General features: G+C 36.5%; 1 protein-coding gene across 1 annotated transcript; it reads right to left on the reverse strand.

Annotated features, from left to right (window-relative positions):
- Window positions 1–1,355: 1,355 nt before the first annotated feature.
- LOC114169020 (auxin-induced protein 6B-like) lies at window positions 1,356–1,837 on the reverse strand. Its single transcript, XM_028054030.1, has one exon. It carries the CDS (start codon window positions 1,748–1,750, stop codon window positions 1,472–1,474), a length of 279 nt encoding a protein of 92 aa, XP_027909831.1. The 5' UTR covers window positions 1,751–1,837; the 3' UTR covers window positions 1,356–1,471.
- Window positions 1,838–20,812: the final 18,975 nt, after the last annotated feature.

A 20,812-nucleotide genomic window follows, 5' to 3' on the forward strand; every position in this document is an offset into this window, starting at 1 on the left:
AGAAACTTGTCTTCTATCATCACAGTATAAAAGTGATGCAAATATATGCTAGTCCTTTGGCGCATCCACCGCTTTTAAAGATTCTTGATTTGCTGTAAATAGTGCCTTTCTGATACCAGGTAAACGAAAACCCATTGTTGTTTTGGTTTGGGAGAACTCTTGAGAATAAGCTTTTTGAGTTTTGAATGGTTTAGGATGTGAATGACTTGTGTTGATTCTAAATGCTTGATGGCCTGAATTTATAGACAAAAGATATGTCGAAAAACCATTGGCTAGAAGAATCATTGGTGAAGGAGGGAACAGAGTAATGGGACCAACCGAGGGAATAGCGCATATGGTATTGTCTTTGAGCATTGTCTCATGAATCCGCGTAGCATGTGATAGTATTTAAGATAGCAGTGTCCCTCCTTCTCTAGTGAAGGCCAAAATGTTCCTCATTTGGACAGAAAAATATGAGAAAAAAAAAATTGAAAGTTGATCACGTTGACGATTATCAAATGGGCCCAGTGAGTTAGAATTTTTCGTACATGAAAAATGTGGACCAAAGTTAATGCTGATCGTGTATTGAACATTGGTTCTCTTCTTACCTCCAAACACTTATTCTGAGCTGTCAATCTGGTCTGCTTAAGATTTACTGGTTGTTGTCGGTCACTGATATTATTGGTACATTCTATATCAATACAACTGTCATCTTAATTATTTGCAGAAGCATGTGTCCACCATTGGATTAGCTATATCAATCACAATGCATGAGAAAACTACAAATTCTCGGGTGCGTAATTTGTTGGCCACATTCTCGAAAGGTGAATATGAACAACCAGTGAGCATCCTAATCCTTTAGAGAGACCTGTGAGACAACACCATGTGATCCTTAGTCCCTCAATATATTATTGAAAATAACTCGTTCTTTGACTTCTCTGGACTGTGTTATAGATAATGATTCATACCATTCATAGTGGTATAAAGTAAAGCTACTGTTACAGAGTAGGCCAAGTTAATTGAAGAAAAAAACTAAACCTTGAAGATAAGTCCAATTTTATGTTGCAACCACATCTATTTGAGCAGAGAACCAACCTCTTTTGTTAAGGCCCTAGCTTCTCAAAATTTTGCTTTGCTACATATATTTTTATTAATAACCTAAACTACCCAATTAAATTTGTTTCCTCTTTGGTCCAAGTGAAATTTTTTCACTCTACCATTCTAGGAATCATGTGGTCTATTCCCGCATTGACATTTCACAGAATAGAGTCTAGTTTTAGAACTGGACTTAACCTTGTTCATGCAGAAGAAGCGAAAATTGAAATTGGTAAACTAAAAATACTGAGTAGCTACTTGAATAGTTGAGTTCACTTCCATTGCACAAAATAATATCATTATTTCTCACAAAAGGGAGATCTTTACAAGTTAAGAAGACGCCTATTGTACAAAAATGTCTCCACCAATCTATGTTAGTCTCCTAAAGTAATGACATCTATTGTCCATCCAAGCAGGAAGTTATATGATAGAAGATTTCTTCACTGCAAGGAATTGTGAGGCCACCCATGGGATGATCATATCCAAACTCTTCCTCAGCTTTACTCAACAAGTCTTGGAAGGAAGGTTTGTTCAAGTATGATACAGGAATCATAAATCGCTTCATTTTCTCTCCCACATACACAGCAAGATAGCCCTTTTGTGCATCAACTGCTTTTGAAGATGCTTGGTTTGCTGCAGATATTGCCTTTCTGATTCCAGGTAAACGAAAACCCATTGCTGTATTGATATGAGAACAGAACAGTTTGAGAAAAGGATTGAGAGTAAGCTCTTGAATTTAGAATGCCTTGGGATGTGAATGATTTGTGTTGGTCCTAAATGCTTAAGCCATTAGTATTTATAGATAAACGGATATGCATTAATTGGTTACTCAAATAATTGGGGAAGGATGGATATGAGATAGCAGTGACAGTGACAGTGACAGGAGCAAATAAGAGACATAGCATGTGGTGCTGTCCTGAAGGACTATTTTAAGTAGCAATGTAACGTATTATAATAGGTAAACAAGTTCCACATTGTGGATCTATGAAAAGGAAAGACTAATTGGTTCGTAGTGTCACATAATATGATCATGTATTTAATGTTCATTCTCTTCTTATCTTTTGTGAGCAACAGAGCACGACATTTGCATAAATGATGTCTCCGTTGGCTACAATCTTGAATGAGTTTCAAAATCAGAACTTCTTTATCGTAGACGCAGAGGGTGAACTCCTACCATCTATTATAACATGTTACATTTCTGAAGAAAGTCCTCTTAGACAACACCATATGCGATGTCTCTCATTGGTGAATGGATCTTATCACATTAGCTGTTTAAGTATATTTAGTTATGATTTTTAACTTTTTCTTAACATAACTGGAAATATTGTGAATGCATTTATGTTGTCTTCCTCAACTAAATTTATGATGTCTTTCTCAAGAAGGATATCACCTGGTAGTTATAACTTGTGGCATACCACATTCAATCATTTCTACATTCGTCCTCACATATTTAGCTTGACTGCTGTTATCTTTTACACATTCGTTAAGTTGATGTAGTTCACCTGTTTCCTTTGTAGTTGTTGTAATTAATTAGTGGTGCAGTTTATTTTTTAGTTATTTAAAGTAGAAGGTTAAGTCTTTCTAAATTAAAATTGAAGCATGCAGTAGCAACATTTTTAGTGCATTTGGCTCATTTTATCAATGCTAATGCATACATACCTGGCTCTCCGAAGGCCCTTTCCCTTCCCACAGGGATAGGTATTGTGGTTGCAGACCCTAAAGCTATTATTAAGGCCTCAAAAAATTCTATAGCACTTAGAGTTTTTTCTGTTGTATGGTTTGAGAGATGCTCTTATTCTAGTTTTTGAAGAAGGACTTGACAATGTGACTGCAAGGAACACTAGTGCAGGAAAGGAAAACGACAACGGTTATTTTTAACTTTTGGCTTCAGGTTTACACTCGAGGCATATACTGCCGAGGTAAAAAGACACTTCTTTATGCCTCGATTATCAACCCGAGGCATATTGCATAGTTACTGCCTCGGTTTCCACCAACCGAGGCCTAATTGTGTACCAGAAATAAAAAAAAAAACTTGGGTCTTCATTTTCCTCGTTACCTGTGGGTGCTTCAATCACACAGAAAAAAAGAAACAGTTGTGAAGCATTGTAAGATTAAACTTAAAGAAAATACCACAATTTCTGATGGAGGTAAAACAATAATTCTATTGCTGGAATGAAAATAAAAAATGGCATCTATGTGATTCAATCACTACCAATAGCATAATTTTTAACACAAACATAAGCCCAGAACATGGAATGGCATAAACAATGACAAAATGGCATAAACATTCATTCTTAGATCTGACCTCAAATTATCAACATCAATCAATATCACAAACTATGGCAATGGCAATTTCATTTACTTCCATCAATAAATAAAAGCAACTAAAAGACCCAACCAGTAGCTGATCCTTGTAAAGCATCCCATAAAACACCAGATCCGATGACGACGAACTTCATGCTCGGAGAAGACGAAGATGCAGCAGCGCCGGAACAATCTCGTCGACGGTGAAGTGGCAGTGCAGCGGCGGTGCAGGCGGAACAAACGGCGCACTTGAAGAGTGGTGATGGTTGCTCGAAGAAGAAGAAGATGCAGCGGCGGCCCGAAACAACCTCCTCAACGGTGCAGTGGTGGTGCAGCGGCGGTGTAGCGGTGGTGCAGCGGCTGTGCAACAGTGGTGAAGCCGAAACGAACGGCTGGCGCGTAGTGGAAGAGTGGAAGCTGTGTGCGAGTTGCTCGGAGAAGAAGAAAATTGCGAATGTTGCTACTGCAATGAAAAGATTTGGGGTTTTTGTTAACCCTACAATGCGATACTGCCTCGGTTATTTCGAAACTGAGGCATATTGCTTCTTATATGCCTCGGTTGGCAGGAGGACCGAAGCATAAGGTCCCTATTGTCTCGGTTAGAAAAGAACTGAGGCATAAAATGTGACTTTAATTACAAAGATGCCACTGCGTGTTTATATGCAGCGGGTGCGCAGGAACTGAGGCATATACTGCGAGGTAGAAACTCTTAAATGTACTAGTGGAACAATCGTTTAGGCACAACAACATGTGCTAGTCGAAATATCCTGATTAATGATTTTGAGATGTGACTTTTTATTTTACTGATATAACTATTTTTGAATTTTATTGACCTTAATAGATAATTTTATTTTATTTTTTGTAAACTATATCCTTTTACTGTTAAGTATATATATATATATATATATATATATATATATGAATATCTGGTTCTAATTCAATTCCTAATACCACACGTTACTTAAGCCATAATTATAAATCATTATTATGCTTAAGTTTTGAAGACTTTTCATATGGCCTATTTACTGCTTCAATTTTGAAAACTCTTCATATGGCCTATTTACTATTGCAGTTTCTGAAGACTCTTCATATGGCTTATTAACTGGTTCAGTTTTTGAAGCCTATAAATAACATCTCCATGTGTTGAAAGAATATAGAAAAAAAATTTAGAGAGACACACTTTGTAATATACACCTGAGTGTATTTTGGTGAGGATTCTTGTTCCCATTCAAGAGCTTTGTACTCTTCTTTTCATAGTAAAACTTTGTTAATTATCGTCCCATGGTTTTTTCTCTTACATTCAAAAGAGGTTTTCCACGTAAATCCTTGTGTTATTTCTCTTGCTCTTTTACTTACTCCTCTTTAATTTCCAATTGTCACGATCCTGTGCTTCCGCGTGCTACAATACCATAACAAGTGGTATCAGAGCTCTTAGTTGGAAATTCAAAAATGTCTGCAAAATTTGACATTGAGAAGTTTGATGGCAAGATTAGTTTTTCTATTTGGCGAGTCCAAATGAGGGTCGTTCTAAATTAGAGTGGATTAAAGAAGGCTTTAGATGGAATAGAAAATAAGTTAGCTTCCATGACTGATGAGCAGTGCGAGGAGTTGGATGAAAAGGTGTTATCATCAATCCAACTCTCTTTATCAAAGGAGGTTATCCGTGAAGTAGCAAATGAAACAACCACTGCTGAATTATGGCTAAAGTTAGAGTCTTTATACATGACCAAGAGTCTTGCAAACAAGCTTCGTCTCAAAGAACGCTTATATAGCATTCGAATGGTTGAAGGTACTCCTATTCAATCTCATCTTAATGAGTTTAATTCTATCCTCTTGGATCTGGAAAATATTGATATTAAAATTGATGATGAAGATAAAGTTGTTTTGTTGGTTGTCTCTCTACCTTCTACCTACAAACACTTCAAAGAAATTATGTTGTATGGAAATAATGATACCTCATCCTTTGAAGTTGTTAAATCTAATTTATTGTCCAAAGAAAAATTTGATCTTGAAGTTCATTCTATGGACAAGGATGAGGGTTTAAGTGTCAGAGGTAGAACTCAAGAAAGGAGTATAAGTGACAAAAAGTTCAGATCCAAGTCTAGGGGACGCAAATCCAACAATTTTTGTCGCTATTGTAAGAAACCTGGACACAAGATTTCTGATTGGTTTATCTTGAAGAAAAAACAAGAAAAACAAGAAAAAGGAAAAGCCACACAATCCCCTGTTGTCTCACAGTGACATTACTTTTTCTGTTGTCTCTTCTAATAAAAGGAGTAAAATAGAATGCATCCTTGATTCTAGTGTACTTTTCATATGTGTCCCTATAAGGACTTATTCACTACTTTTGAATCTGTTGATTGTGGTGTTGTCTTGATGGGTAATGATGCCTAATGCAAGATTGCAGGAATAGGTACAATTTAGATCAAGACTGATGATGGTGTCATTAGGACTTTCTCTGATGTTCGCCATATACCCGAATTAAAGCGAAACTTAATTTCACTTGGCACTCTTGAATCTCTCGGGTGCAAGTACTCAGCTGAAGGTGGAGTTCTAAAGGTATCAAAAGGTTCTCTTGTTCTCTTGAAAGCTAACCGAATGGGAAGCTTTTATGTCCAACAAGGGACTATTGTGACAGGTTCAGTAGCTGTATCATCTTCTATGGCTGAAAATGATGTCACTAAATTATGGCACATGCGCCTAGGCCATATGAGTGAAAAAGGCATGCATCTTCTAAGCAAGCAAGGATATCTTGGTAAGCATGTCATTGGTAAGTTGGAGTTTTGCAAACATTGTGCTTTTGGGAAACAAAAAAAGGTTAGTTTCTTTACAACAACTCATAGTACAAAAGGTATTCTTGATTATATTCATTCTGATCTTTGGGGGCCTTCTAAAGTTCCTTCCTATGGAGGAAATCGTTATATGATGACTATCATTGATGACTTTTCCCGTAAGGTCCGGGTCTATGTTTTGCGACATAAAAATGAGACTTTCCCCACATTCAATAAGTGGAAAACTTTTGTTGAAACCCAGACAGAGAAGAAAGTAAAGAAGCTCAGAACAGATAATGGGTTAGAGTTTTGTAGTGGTGACTTTAATGAGTTCTGCACAAATCATGGTATTGCTAGACACAAAACCATTCCAAGGAATCCCCAACAAAATGGTGTTGCAGAACGAATGAATAGGACTCTACTTGAGAGAGCTCGTTGTATGCTCTCAAATGTTGGGCTATGGCATCAACATGATCTATAGACCAAGGCAGTATTTACTACATGTTATTTGGTCAACCGTTCTCCACATTCAGCACTTGACTTCAAAGTTCCAGAAGAGATTTGGTCAGGTAATCCTGTTGATTATTCTAATTTAAGAATTTTCGGATGTCCTGCATATGCACATATTAATAATGGCAAACTAGCTCCAAGAGCTATTGAGTGCATATTTCTAGGTTATGCATCTGAATCTAAGGGGTATCGTTTATAGTGCTCTGAATCAAAGTCTCAAAAGCTAATTCTTAGCAGAGATGTAATTTTTAATGAGGATGCATTATTATCTTCTGGAAAATAGTCTTTTGTGTCTTCTTCTACCAATACAGGTAGTATACAAGGTTCTAATGAGAAGGTGGAGTTTGAATTCAAATATTCAATTCCTGGTAGTGATGTCCCATCTTCCTCTACAAATGAATCCAATATTGATAATCATGATGATGATGGTGAATGTGATGATAGAACCACTTCTCTTATTCAACAACAAGGAGATGATTATTGTATTGCTCGGGACAAAGCTAGAAGACAAATCAGAAAGCTTGCTAGATACACTACTGATTATTTAACTGCCTATGCATTATCAATTGCACAAGAGGTAAATGATGGTGTTGAGCCTGTCAACTACTCTGAAGTTGTTTCTTGTGTTGAGTCTTCTTAGTGGCTAGGGGCTATGAATGAAGAAATTCAGAGTCTTTATAAAAATAATACTTGGACTCTGACAGAACTGCCTAAAGACAAACGACCATTAAAGTGTAAATGGATTTATAAGAAGAAAGATGGAATTCTCGGGGTTGAAAATGCAAGATGCAAAGCACGACTAATCGTTAAAGGCTGTAATCAAAAGGAAGGTATTGACTTTAATGAGATATTCTCACATGTTGTTCGTCATACTTCCATTCGTGTTTTGCTTGCTTTTGTTGCTTTGTTTGATTTGGAGTTAGAGCAACTAGATGTAAAGACAACTTTTTTACATGGAGAGCTGAAAGAAGAAATTTACATGGAACAACCAGAAGGATTTATTGTTCCTGGAAAGGAGCATTTTGTTTATCGTTTGAAGAAATCTTTATATGGCCTCAAGCAAGCACCTAGGCAATGGTACAAGAGGTTTGATTCTTTCATGATTGGGCAAGGTTACTGCGGGAGTCAATTTGATGACTGTATTTATTTTCAAACATTCCAAGATGGATCTTTCATATACTTGTTACTATATGTTGATGATATGTTAATTGCATCACGTGACAAGTTTTCTATCAGGAAATTAAAAACTCAACTAAGCAATGAGTTTGAAATGAAAGAATTAGGTGCAGCAAAGAAAATTCTTGGTATGGAGTTTCGCAGGGACCTTCAAGTTGGTAAATTGTTTTAATCTCAACAAAGGTATATTGAGAAAGTACTTGATATGTTTAATATGAATGATTGTAAACATGTTTCTACTCCACTTGCTGCACATTTCAAGTTATCCTCATATCTTTGCCCAGATTCAATGGAAGATGTGGAGTATATGTCTCATGTTCCTTATGCTAATGTTATTGGCAGTCTTATGTATGCCATGATATGCACCAGGCTAGACCTTGCATATGCTGTTAGCATGGTAAGCTGATATATGCATAATCCCGGCAAGAAACACTAGAATGTTGTAAAATGGATTTTTCCGTATCTAAAAGGTACTTCTCATGTTGGCTTGGTATTTGACAAAAAAATGGCTACAACTGATAATGTTGTAAGATATGTTGACTCAGATTATGTTGGTGATCTTGATCGAAGAAGATATCTCTTAGGTTACATCTTTACCCTCTATAATAATGCTATCAGTTGGAAAGCAACACTTCAATCTATTGTTCCATTATCTACAACCGAAGCAGAGTATATTTCAGCCACAGAAGGAGTGAAGGAGGCTACTTGGCTCTGAGGTCTGGTAAATGAACTTGGTCTAACACAAAAAATTCTTATTGTGTTTTGTGATAGCCAAAGTGTTATTCATTTATCCAAGAATAATCATTATCACAACAAGACCAAACACATCAATATAAAACATCACTTTATTAGAGATGTTGAGAAATTATGGTTGAAAAGATTCACACTTCTGAGAAATTATGATTGAACATTGTTCGGACTTGGTTGGTCAATACAGTACTTGAATGCCTTTTGGGGCTATATCGGACGATGAACCCTTGTAGAATTCGAACCAAGGTGGAAATTGTTAGAATATGTGGTTCTCATTCAATTCCTAATACCACACGTTACTTAAGCACTAATTATTAATCATTACTCTGCTTAAGTTTTGAAGACTCTTCATACGACCTATTTACTGCTTCAATTTTGAAGACTCTTCATATGGCCTATTTACTAGTGCAGTTTCTGAAGACTCTTCATATGGCTTATTAACTGGTTCAGTTTTTGAAGCCTATAAATAACATCTCCATGTCTTGAAGAAATATAGAAAAACATTTTAGAGAGACACACTTTGTAATATACACCTGAGTGTATTTTGGTGAGGATTCTTGTTCCCCTTCAAGAGTTTGTACTCTTCTTTTCATAGTGGAACTTTGTTCATTATCGTCCCGTGGTTTTTCCTCTTACATTCAAAAGAGGTTTTCCACGTAAATCCTTGTGTGTTATTTCTCTTGATTTTACTTACTTCTTTTTAATTTCCAATTGTCATGATCATGTGCTTCCGCATGCTACGATACCATAACAAATATTTGTGAAAAAGTAAACTCCATTATGTTCTTTTTAGTTTTGCAATTTATTTGTCACCAGTAGTGGAACTTGAACAAAAATTTTAGGGGGCCAAATTATATTTGTTATATATAAATTATTTTTTTTAATTATTTTTTTTCATTTTATTTACATCATTTTCTCTATTCAACACAAGCACTCATTACAATAAAAATAAAAACAATATGACAAAAATATATATGAAAGTGTAACATAAAGTTTATCATCAACAATAATATATTAAAAAAAAATAAAAGTTACCTTTAGTTAGAGTGCTCCTTTACAATATTTCAATGACTTAAAATCTTCAATAATTGAATCAAAAGTGAAGTTAGTTGCAATATCCCTTTCAATATAGATTATCATAGTGCTTGCTAAATATTCAAGGTTCATCTTATTTCTCAACCTCTTGTTGACTATTTTCATTGCAGAAAAAAAATCTTTCAATTGTAGTTGTAGAAACTAGAAGAGTCATGATAAGACAAAGTAATCTATCAATCAAGTAGTAAACTTCAAATTTTTTTTGTTGCCAAATATGTACACAACTCTGGCATTCTTGATAAATTCTTGAAATTTGAATCTTGAGGAGCATCAATACTGAATGTTGAAGTTGAAAATTCAAATTAATATTCTTTTACTCATTAAAATCCATGGGATAACATTTGTCTACAACAGTGCAAATTTTATCAATATTCAGTTGTATCTATAGAAACTAGATGAGTCATGATAAGACGAAGTAATCTATCAATCAAGTACTAAACTTCAGACTTTTTTGTTGTTGCCAAACATGAACATAACTCTTGCATTATTGATACATTATTCAAATTTGAATCTTGATGAGCATAAAAAATGAAATGTTGAAGTTGAAAATTCAAATTAATCTTCTCTTGCTCATTGAAATACATGGGATAATATTTGTCTACAAGAGTGCAAATTTGATCAATATTAAAAGCTTTATAAGCATCCTTAGAATCCAAAGCAGAGCTTAGAATTAATACTTCATTGCTTGGTCATTAAATCTACAATTTAACTCTGATAATTGCTTATCAATGGTAACAAAGAATATTTCAATTCTCAAATAATACTCTCCACTGTAATATGATCTTTTTGGTGATGAGAACGTTCTTGCCTTACTACATAAGAAGCCCCAAAATTAGGCACATCAATGTCATGTTTTCCACAAATAGAAGTCACATTTTTTAATAACTTATCCCAACCATTAACTATATCCTGAGATTGTTGTTGTAATGCTTGACAAAGAACATATGTTATCCCCATAATTTCTCTAATTAAATACAATATCAGTATAAACTCAAATGAGGTCAAGCTTTTGTAAGCATTATAAGCATCACCACATTGTGAAGAAATAGATCCATCAACGATATAAATCATCAATGATCATTGATTACAGTTTTACAAAAATTAGATATGTTTTAAAATAAATCATGTGAAATTTTTAAGTGATCATATATTGATTTAAAATTTGTTAATATGAATAACAAAGTAAAGGGACTTAGTAGTATTATTTAATTACAATATAGTTTTTTAATAATAATAATTTTTAGACTATATTTATATTGGGTTGACATTTAATATCATAAATAAAAATAAAAAAACATTTAAAATAAATCCTAATTAATCGGAGAATATTTAAGAGATAATATCAGCAAAATAAGAAAGAATTGATCCATATTTGCTTACGTATAAGACCAATACTAAAGACATTTTTTACATACATTTTTATGGAGGTTAAAATCCTCTTTTGCTCTTTTTTTTTCATTTGTAACATTAAATTAATTAGGTCACAGGGTGATTAAAGTGGCACAATCACACGGTATTGTATTTAATTTAATTTCTATATTTGAATTTTTGACTCGTTTATTTTTTTTAAATGAAATAATATTATTTCTCACTACAATAAGACTAAATTATTAATTAAGCTTAATTATATTTATATATACCTTTTTAAATAATTTTTAAGAATTTATACATAAAATAAATTTTCCTGAATATTAAAATTATATTTAAAGAAATACCTATTTTAAACTTATATATATTCTTTAAATGTTAAAAGTGTAAATGCAAAATGGCATGTAATTTAAAAAAAAAAAAGCATTTTCCTCCTTATATAAAAATTTAATGTGACAAATACATTTACATATTATAACATAATATATTTATATCTTTGTTAGTTTATTTATGAATTTAATGTGACAAATATAAAAATTTTAAAATTACAACCGTCTACATTTACATATTTAATATTTAAAAAAATATAAGTATAAAATATGGATTTTTTTTATTGAATTAACAATGTAAACAATAAAATTAATTTGAATATTTAGATGTACAAAATCTAAAAAGAATATTTTAACATGTATACATAAGATGTAATTAAGCTTAATTAATAATTTGGTCCCATCCGTGAGTAGGGACAACATTGCTCAGTTTTTAAAAGATTGAGATTCAATTGAGTCAAAATTTCAAATAGATTAAATTGAATATGAGACACTGTCATTCGACACTTAGACTGACATATGACATTGAACCATCACGTGATAACCCAATGGGTTTGGATGAATTTAGGCCTATATCATTGGTGGGGTATATGTATAAGATTATTACCAAGATATTGGCAAATAGAATGAAGTGTGTGCTCCCAAAAGTTATAGATTTCTCACAATCATCATTCTTAAAGGGGAGGGGTTATTGGACAATATCCTTGTAGCTAATGAAGTTGTTGAAGAGCTGAGTAGAAAAAAGAAGTCAAAGGTAATAATAAAAGTGGACTACGAAAGAGCGTATGATTTTATGAGTTGGGATTTTTTATATTACATAATGGGGAGACTAGGATTCTATAGGCAATGGATTGGACAGATACATGCTTGTTTGGGGTCTATAACAATATCTATGTTGGTAAATAGAAGCCCAACTCAAGAATTTAAACTAATATAAAAGGTTTAAGATAGGGAGACCCAATGGTCCCATTTCTATTCCTAATAGTAGTTGAGGGGCTAGTTGGATGGTGAGATGGGCAATTGGAAAGAAAATGCTTAAAGAGTATGAAGTTGGAAACAATTCAATTTGGGTTAACTTGTTGCAATTCGCAAATGACCTTTTTTTGTATATCAACCTAAGACTAACAATATCATGGTAATAAAAAACATTATGAGATGTTTTGAGTTAGTCTTTGATCTTACGACTAACTACCATAAAAGAAAGATAGGCGCCGTAAGGGTACAAAAAGTGGTACTATAATACTAAATTGTAGGTATATGCCAATCTCATTCAAGTACCTAGGCCTGCCTATATGGAGGAATCCAACAAGTAAACAATTATGAGAGGAGATAATAGATAAATTAAGGAATAAGCTATCTAGATGGAAGAGTAGAACACTTACTTTTGTTGGTCGTTTATATCTTATCAATTATGTTATTTTGGCTCTTCCTCTTTTCTACTATTCAAAGCATCAAAATGTGTTGGTCAAATGATCAAGAAAATGCAAATAAATTATGTATGTGGATGAGGGTTAGAGGATCGAAAAATAGCTTGGATTAAACGGGAAAAATTATGTAGACCAAAGGTTGAGGGTGGGCTCGGAATTAGAGACATAGAAAATTTTAACATATCTTTACTAGCAAAATGGAAATGGAGAATGTGTATGGAAAATAAGGGATTACGGAAGGAGATCTTAAACTCTAAGTATGGATCATGGAGAAATTTAAGTGAGTATAATAAAGTAAAGCATGCATCATGGTGGTGGAAAGACGTAAGTAAAGTGTGTGGGGAAGGGTAGTTGGGTAGCTGGTTTGACAACACCATACTATGGAAAGTGGGATCAGGAAATAAAACAAAATTTTGGGAGGAGAAATGGGCAGAAAAAATACCTCTTAGTCATATGTTTCCTCGATTTTTTGCCATATCAAATAGTGAGAGAAAAAAGGAGTGGACAGTTGGGTGAATTGAGAGAAACTAATGCAAATTATAACAAGCCAATATTTGATAGTGAAAAGGAACATACTTAAGCTTGGAAAGAAGATAAGGATGAAGTGTTTACAGTAAGACATTTGGGATATCGTAGAGAGTGGATACGAAGAACCAACGGAGGACGCAAATCAGACGGTGGCCCAGATTACCACGTTAAAGAAGACGCGAGTTTAAGACAAGTCAGCTTTGTATTTTTTCTACAATGTTGGGACGAGTCAGGCTTCGAGAAGATTGCAAACGTTGCATCTTCAAAGGAAGCATATGATATTTTGGAGGTTGCATACAGAGGGAACGATAGACAAGTCTGATTTCAAGCTCTCAGTGGAGAGTTTAAAGGGCTGAAGATGGAAGATAAAGAGCAGGTAACCAAGTACATAACTCGGGTAGAGAAGGTGGCCAACCAACTCGGCAGAAATGGAAAGCCAATGCCAGCAAGCCGGGTTGTGGAGAAAATCTTGAGGTCATTGACAAATGATTTCGAGAGCATCGTATGCGCCATCAAGGAGTCAAAGGACATGTCAATTCTCTTAGCGGAAGAACTTGTCGGGTCACTAGAGGCCCATGAACAAAGGAGAGGGAAGAAGCACGAACCGCGTGATCAAGCACTAAAGGTGTAACTTGATTTGGATGAAACTCGAAATACTCAGAGCCGAGGTTTTGGAGGTAGAGTATGAGGTAGCAGAGGACGAGGTGGTCAAGGTCAAGGTGGACGTGACCGAGATGATGTTAAAGAGAGCACATATCAGACCAGGCAACAGAATTGGCATGGTCGTGGTCAAGAAAAGGGTTAAGGAGATTGGTCCAAGTCAGAAGTGGAATGCTTCAGGTGTGGCAAGTACGACCATTACGCAAGAGAATGCAGATCGACAAGTTTCTACAATTGTGGTAAGGTCGATCATATAGCAAAATATGGTCAATCGAAAAAAAAGGAGAAAAATCTTCTCAGAGAGGAAGACGACGAGGAGGAGATAGGGAGTTTAATGATAATGCAAAACTCAGATGCCAAACTCAAGAGCGGTGAATCGGAAGCTGAGTGGCATTCAGGCCATGTGAAGGAAAGGAGATCAGGTGACAAGCTTAGTCCAAGTTATTTAAACTCGGTTTGGTATCTGGACATTGGAGCGAGCAATCACATGTGTGAAGATGAGAGTTTCTTCAATGAACTCACTAAGGTGGAGGCCAGATTAGTGTCATATGGAGATGATTCCAAGATGGTGATAAAAGGACGTGGAATAATCCGGCACATGTAGAAGGATGGACGGGTTGGAGAAATCAAGGATGTCTACTATGTTCCTGAGCTGAAGGGTAATATGTTGAGCATAGGTCTGATAGTGGAGAAAGGAAACTTGATTCTGATAAAGAACCAGGTACTGTACTTGAAGGACAAGCACAGGCGACTAGCAGCCCGTGCAGAAAAGAAGAAAAATCGGATGTACAAATTGGAGTTGAGCATCTTGCAGAAAAGGTGTTTGAAACATGTGGACAATAAAGGCAGTGCGGGATCTGTTCGGAACAACGTGGTGAAGAAAGAGAGAGGTAAGAAAATTAAAGTAGTATGATCAGAAAGAGAAGAGACAACCAATCTTGCCGAAGAAGTTGAAGAAGAAGTAATGTTGTTGATGATGGGATGTAGCTCGGGGGATGAGCATAAATAGTGGAGAAACCAGCAAGAAGGTTAAGTGTCATAAATCAGTCTAGTAGCACGGAGAGGTTGTCAAGACGTGTGGACAACTTGAAAAGCTTAGTAGAGAGTGTGGAGATCTCAAACAACTTGATGGAGCATGTGGAAAGCTTGATGGAGCATGAGGCCAGCTTAGTTTGTAAGGCCCGAGAAATTTGAGTAATTAAATAAATAATTATTTAATAAATGCGGGTAGTAAAAGCCTTTATGACATTTAATGCAAATTGATATGATGTGAAATAGTACTAGCTCAAGTGGTTGAGAGTACTTGGTTGTGTGAAAAAACTCGGGTTCGAGTCCTAAGTATGTCAATTATATGATATTTTAAAATGTGCATTATTTTAATGTTATGATTGAATGTGAGTAGTGATAATGTAATCCTAATATTATAGGAATTACCATAAAACATGTGTTGGTTGAATTGGTTGTGCATTGACTTTGTAATTAAGGGGTTGTGTGTTCAAACCTTGCTAAGAATGAATTAAACTTTCTTTTTGCCTAATTTTCTTTTGGCAAGAATATGAAAGGGGAGAGAAACCCTAGCTGCAAAATGGGCAGCCTAGGGGGCTGAGAAATCACCTTGTTAATGACTATTGAATAGTCATTAAGCCTCTTTTATAAAAATTTTCGTTTTAGAGAGTAAATAGGATTTTTTTACTCTAATAATTGGAGGAAAAAGCAGTGGTAAGAGTGTGTAAACTGCTGTTGTGAGTGCACTGGGAAAGGAAGTGATCAAAGCAACCATTATCAGCATAGGCGGAAGGGTTTCAGGTCAATTTGGTGGTGAAACAAAGGAGCACTTGTGGGGAGCACGAAATAAGCTTGGAGTTTTCGAATTGAGCAAGGATTAATAGGCTAAGGGAGCTACTCTATTTGTCATATTAAATTGTATGATTTATGTGGTATGTTGTATGATTTGGGTGACGTTTCTGCATTAAAATTCTACTGGTTTTAAGTTTCTAGAAATTTCCAGAAACCGCTTGACGACTTTGAAGGTCTGTAGGCGATGCATGAGCGTGACACCCATTTCTGGGTTGTTTAAGATGAACTGCCGGGCGGCATAGGTGCTTCCGCCAGACGGAACGAACAATAGTGTGATTTATGTGATATTTTTTATGGACTTTATGATATTTTGGTTTGATACGAAAGTATCCTATGCATATTGAATGAGATTTGGGAATTTAGGGTTCTTCATGGGTGTGGGAAAAATTTGGGATTTTCCCAGAACTGTATGTACCGCTTGGCGCTAAAGAGCTGCCGCCAGGCAATGAGAGTGGTGTTCTGTTAACGAAAAACGCTGTTTTTCGTGTTTTCACGGAGCAGGTATCGTCGGGCGCTGCTTTCACGGCGCCAGGCGCCACTGATTTTCCTGGCCTGCGCAGTTGTCGTAAAACTGCATTTCCTGTTTTGTTAACCGTTCGATTTAGGAGAAATTTTGAAAGGTAGTCCATAACATGTAGTTCTTCACTATGAACAGTGGAGATTTGATTTGGAGGACAGTAGCTAGTGATATACGTCACGCATGATTGATTGTTTGAATTCCTTAATAGTATGATTACAAATGGATGATTACGTGTTCTCAAGTCTTGGTATGGCCTTGATTGGAGAATGTATATATATAAATATATAAATGTGTGAATGATGAGTATGTTTTTGGTATTGCTTGCTGAGGCATGTTGAATATATGAACCTATATATGTTAGCTCAAATGTATGATGTTGTAAGTGTGTGAATAAGGCCACTATTGATGATATCTCTACGACCGAGTGTTGCATGATCATGACGGGTTTTGGGAAAGTATGGGAACATGATAATCATACTTTAAATGTAATAAAATTGTGAGGGCATGCAGAATAAGTATATAGCTTTGATGGTGTCTTATGTGGAGTATGTGAATTGTAAGCATGCAAAGGGTTGGGAAAATGAGAAGGAGAAATAAAGTGTGTGTTGGAATTGATTTAAGAGGTAAGTATATATGAATTATAAAAGAGAGGAATGTGTGCTTATACTTGAAAGATGCATATGTGTTGTGATGTTGTAATTTGAAATTTATGAATGTGTATGTTGATTTCTGGATGTTTGAGAATTGAATGGGTGAATGGTAGGAAATGAATTAGAGTACCTAAAACTAGTAGTATCACATTACTGGTGTGGCGCCTGGCGGTGTAAAGTGGACTGCTAGGCGATAGTAGGAAAATAAGGATGTCTTGTGAGTTATGGCGCTCGGCGGTTAGGTGGAACCGTCAAGCGGTCTGTACTGCCATTTCACCTAGCGATGTTTAGGCTGCGTTAGGCGATGGTGTAGTGGCAGGGTGCATTGTGATATGTTTTGCATGGTTTGTTGTGTTGGTCCTGGTCTAGGATATGCTTGATGTTGTCATGGACGGGTAGGTTCATGACTGATGATGAACACGTGATGATATGAGCGGGGAGGTTCATATCCTATTACTCTCGTATGGGGATACGAGCGAGGTAGGTTTGTATGTTCCGTGTTCACACTTGAGAGATGCTGCGAGCGAGGAGGTTCGTAGAGTTAGACCACGAGCAGACAGGTTCGTGGAAGCATTGGAATCCCTAAGACCAGCTTGAGTATGTACCTTGTGTAGGGTAGTGTGCTTTTCTTGTTTCGTTATCATGATGTGATGTGAGACTTGGATCAGGGGATGTTGTGCCATGAGCGGGTAGGTTCATGGATGGTGGTGAACATGTGATGATATGAGCGGGGTGGTTCATATCCTGTTACTCTCGTATGGGGATATGAGCGATGTAGGTTCGTATGTTTCGTGCTGACACTTGAAAGATGCTGCGTGCGGGGAGGTACGTAGCTGGTGGATCACGTGTGTTGGACTACGGGCGGGTAGGTTCGTAGAGCAGGATTACGAGCGGGGAGGTTCGTAGAGCAGGACTACGAGCGGGGAGGTTCGTAGAGGCAGAACAACGAGTAGGCAGGTTCGTGTGAGCATCATAAACCCTGAATCTGAGACTAACTATTTTGTGTGTTGTGAAGGTTGAAAAGCCTTGGGGATTAAGGTCTTGGCTAAGAATTAACTAGATTAAAATAGATGGGTGTATCTTGATTTTCTTATTAACTTATATGTTATTTGTTTATGAGCCCACCTTATCTGTTTGTGTTTGGCGATGATCGTGTAATGCGTTACACGGGAGCAGATGATGTTGCAGGTGGTGCTGATGAGGCATAGCATCGGAGAAAGGGTTAGTTGGGAAAAGCTTTTACTGGAATTTTATCATTATTGTTTTTATGAACCTTGTAAACAATGTCTTACTGATTTATGAATTTGGATACTGTATTGGAGTTTCATAAATTATGGATTTTTGGATAACTTCCGATTAATGAATGTTTTAAAATTTCCTGCGTTTTGGGAAGTGAAGTATAATAAATGAGGTTTTCATCATATTTCTTAATTTTTATTACTTAAATTAGTAATATCCGATTAGGATGTTACATAGTTAGCTCGGTGGGAAGTCCGAATACCTTGATTAAGTTGGTGGAGCAAGTGGAGTGCCCAGATCGTTCGGGGGAGCAAGTGATCACCTTGAAAAGCTTAGCAGGGAGCCTAGGTAGCTCGGTAGAGCGTCCAACTAGCTCGGATAGCTCAACGTGGATTGTGGATAACTCGGATCTTGAACAAGAAGAGCAGTTGCATGCCGAGAAAGATCATAGAGCAGTACTAAAGGAGCAAGATGAGAAGTGGCGACTTAAAATAGATGATGGGTTTGGTGTGAAGAAGGCGTGGGAATTGCCCGATCTCTTAAAGAGAGCTCAGCCTATTCAGAGGAACCCGATTAATGGCAAGTCGGTCACAAAGATAATAAAGAACCCAACAAAGGGTAAGTCAATCAAGCTTAAGATGAAATCAGTCAAAGAGAAGATCAAGTCAGACAAAGAGAAGATCAAGTCGGTTAAAGAGAAAAGCAAATCAGCTATGGAGATAGAAGATTGTTTGGGATGAGAGAAGAAAAAAAATTTAAGATTATGGGGGAGTTTTGTTGGATAATCTTTAACTTTGTTAGATAATCTTTAATTTTTTAGATAATATTTAGATTATGTTTTAGATTATGGAGTTGTTTTCATATAGCAAAGTGATAAGGTATTTTATATTTGGTCAATTAGATTTAAGTTAGTTGTTATTTTAGTTAGTTGGAGTATCTAAGATTTAGTTTGATAATATGGAATATTAGATAAGATTAGATTAGATTAAGATTTAGTTTGGTTTGTTAATATTTGGTTTGTAATTGGCTATATAATAGCCAATTCTCCATCAATGAAAAACACCACACACTAGTGCAGTAAGGGCTTTTGGCCCCGGTTGTTTTTTATATTCTGCCCCGGTTCCAGAACCGAGGCATATTGGGATGAGGAAAAAAGGGTGGTTTTTGGCCTCGGGTGTCAACCGAAGCCATAGGGGGTACTTTTCTGCCTCGTTCTCTGAGGTCCCGAAGCCATAGGGGTACTTCGCTCGCACCACCATTAGCAATGTTGCACTCATCCTCGCCACCGAGATCGTCGGCAAACGCTGGCGCGGCCAGACCTTCACCAGCACTGAACGAGCAACCCACCGCGATGCTCAAACCCATGCTACCACGACACAGTCTGAATGCGACAACGACAAACCACCATGAACCAGTAGAGCTAAGAGATCTAGAGATCCAGCACCTCAATCGCCGTTCGAAGCAGAACTTCAAGCCACTGTTGCGGGCAACCCTACCACTGTGCCGCCAACACCACCGCAGACAAAGGAAGAGAGTGACCATAAAATCACGCCTTTGCCGTGAGCCGCGAGCACGCCTCCTTCGCCAATGACGAACCAAACACCACCGCACGAGAAAACGAAGACGAGAATGCCTCCACTGCGCGCAAAGTGTTCGCTCAGGAACGAAGGTGAAAGGTGCGAAGTCGCGAATTTGGGAACCTAAATAGGGCATATGGTCTCGGTTCAATTAATAACCGAGGCCTAAAGTCCCTTTATGGCCTCGGTCAATAAAGACCCGAAGCCAAATGTGATGACGCTGGTGACATTTTTGAAATTAGGGTTACTGACTCACTTATAGGCCTCGGTTCTTTTTTAACCGAGGCCAAAAACCTCTTCATATTGCCTCGGTCCAGAAACACCCGAAGCCAAAAGTGCTGACGCTGATGGCATTTTTGAAATTTTGGTTACTGGACTGCCTTATAGGCTTCGGTTCTTTTGCAACTGAGACCTAAAACCTCTTACTGCACCAGTTTTGCACACACCCGAGGCAATATAGTTGGACGAAATTGCAAAAATGTCATCGCCTCCTTATAGGCTTCGGTTCCGCTATAACCGAGGCCTATAAGGCGAAGTAAAATGTCAAATCTGCATTAGTGACAGTAAGTTACATTGCATATTCTTTTAACGTGTGTGAGTTTTTTCTAACAAAACCTACATAACTACTACTCCCACATTCTTCTATCTCCATAATTTTCTCTACCCCATCAACTATTCCTTTCACAACATCAAAGTACTATCAAATGTTTATTCAAGTATGACACCAGGATTACAAACCGCTTCATTTTCTCTCTAATGTAGACCGTGGGATAGTACTTTGGCATATCCCTTACTTTTGAAGATTCTTGATTTGCTGCAAATAATGGTTTCTAGATACCATGTAAACAAAAACCCACTGTGTTAATTTGGGATTCACCATTAGATTAGCTTATTCGCTATGCATGAACAAACATGAGGTTATATTAGGTGGCTAATTTGTCAATCATTATTGAGGAAGGTGAGTTATGTACTTCCAT

The sequence above is a fragment of the Vigna unguiculata genome, chromosome 11, assembly GCF_004118075.2.
Source record: "Vigna unguiculata cultivar IT97K-499-35 chromosome 11, ASM411807v1, whole genome shotgun sequence".
Lineage (NCBI taxonomy): Eukaryota > Viridiplantae > Streptophyta > Magnoliopsida > Fabales > Fabaceae > Vigna > Vigna unguiculata.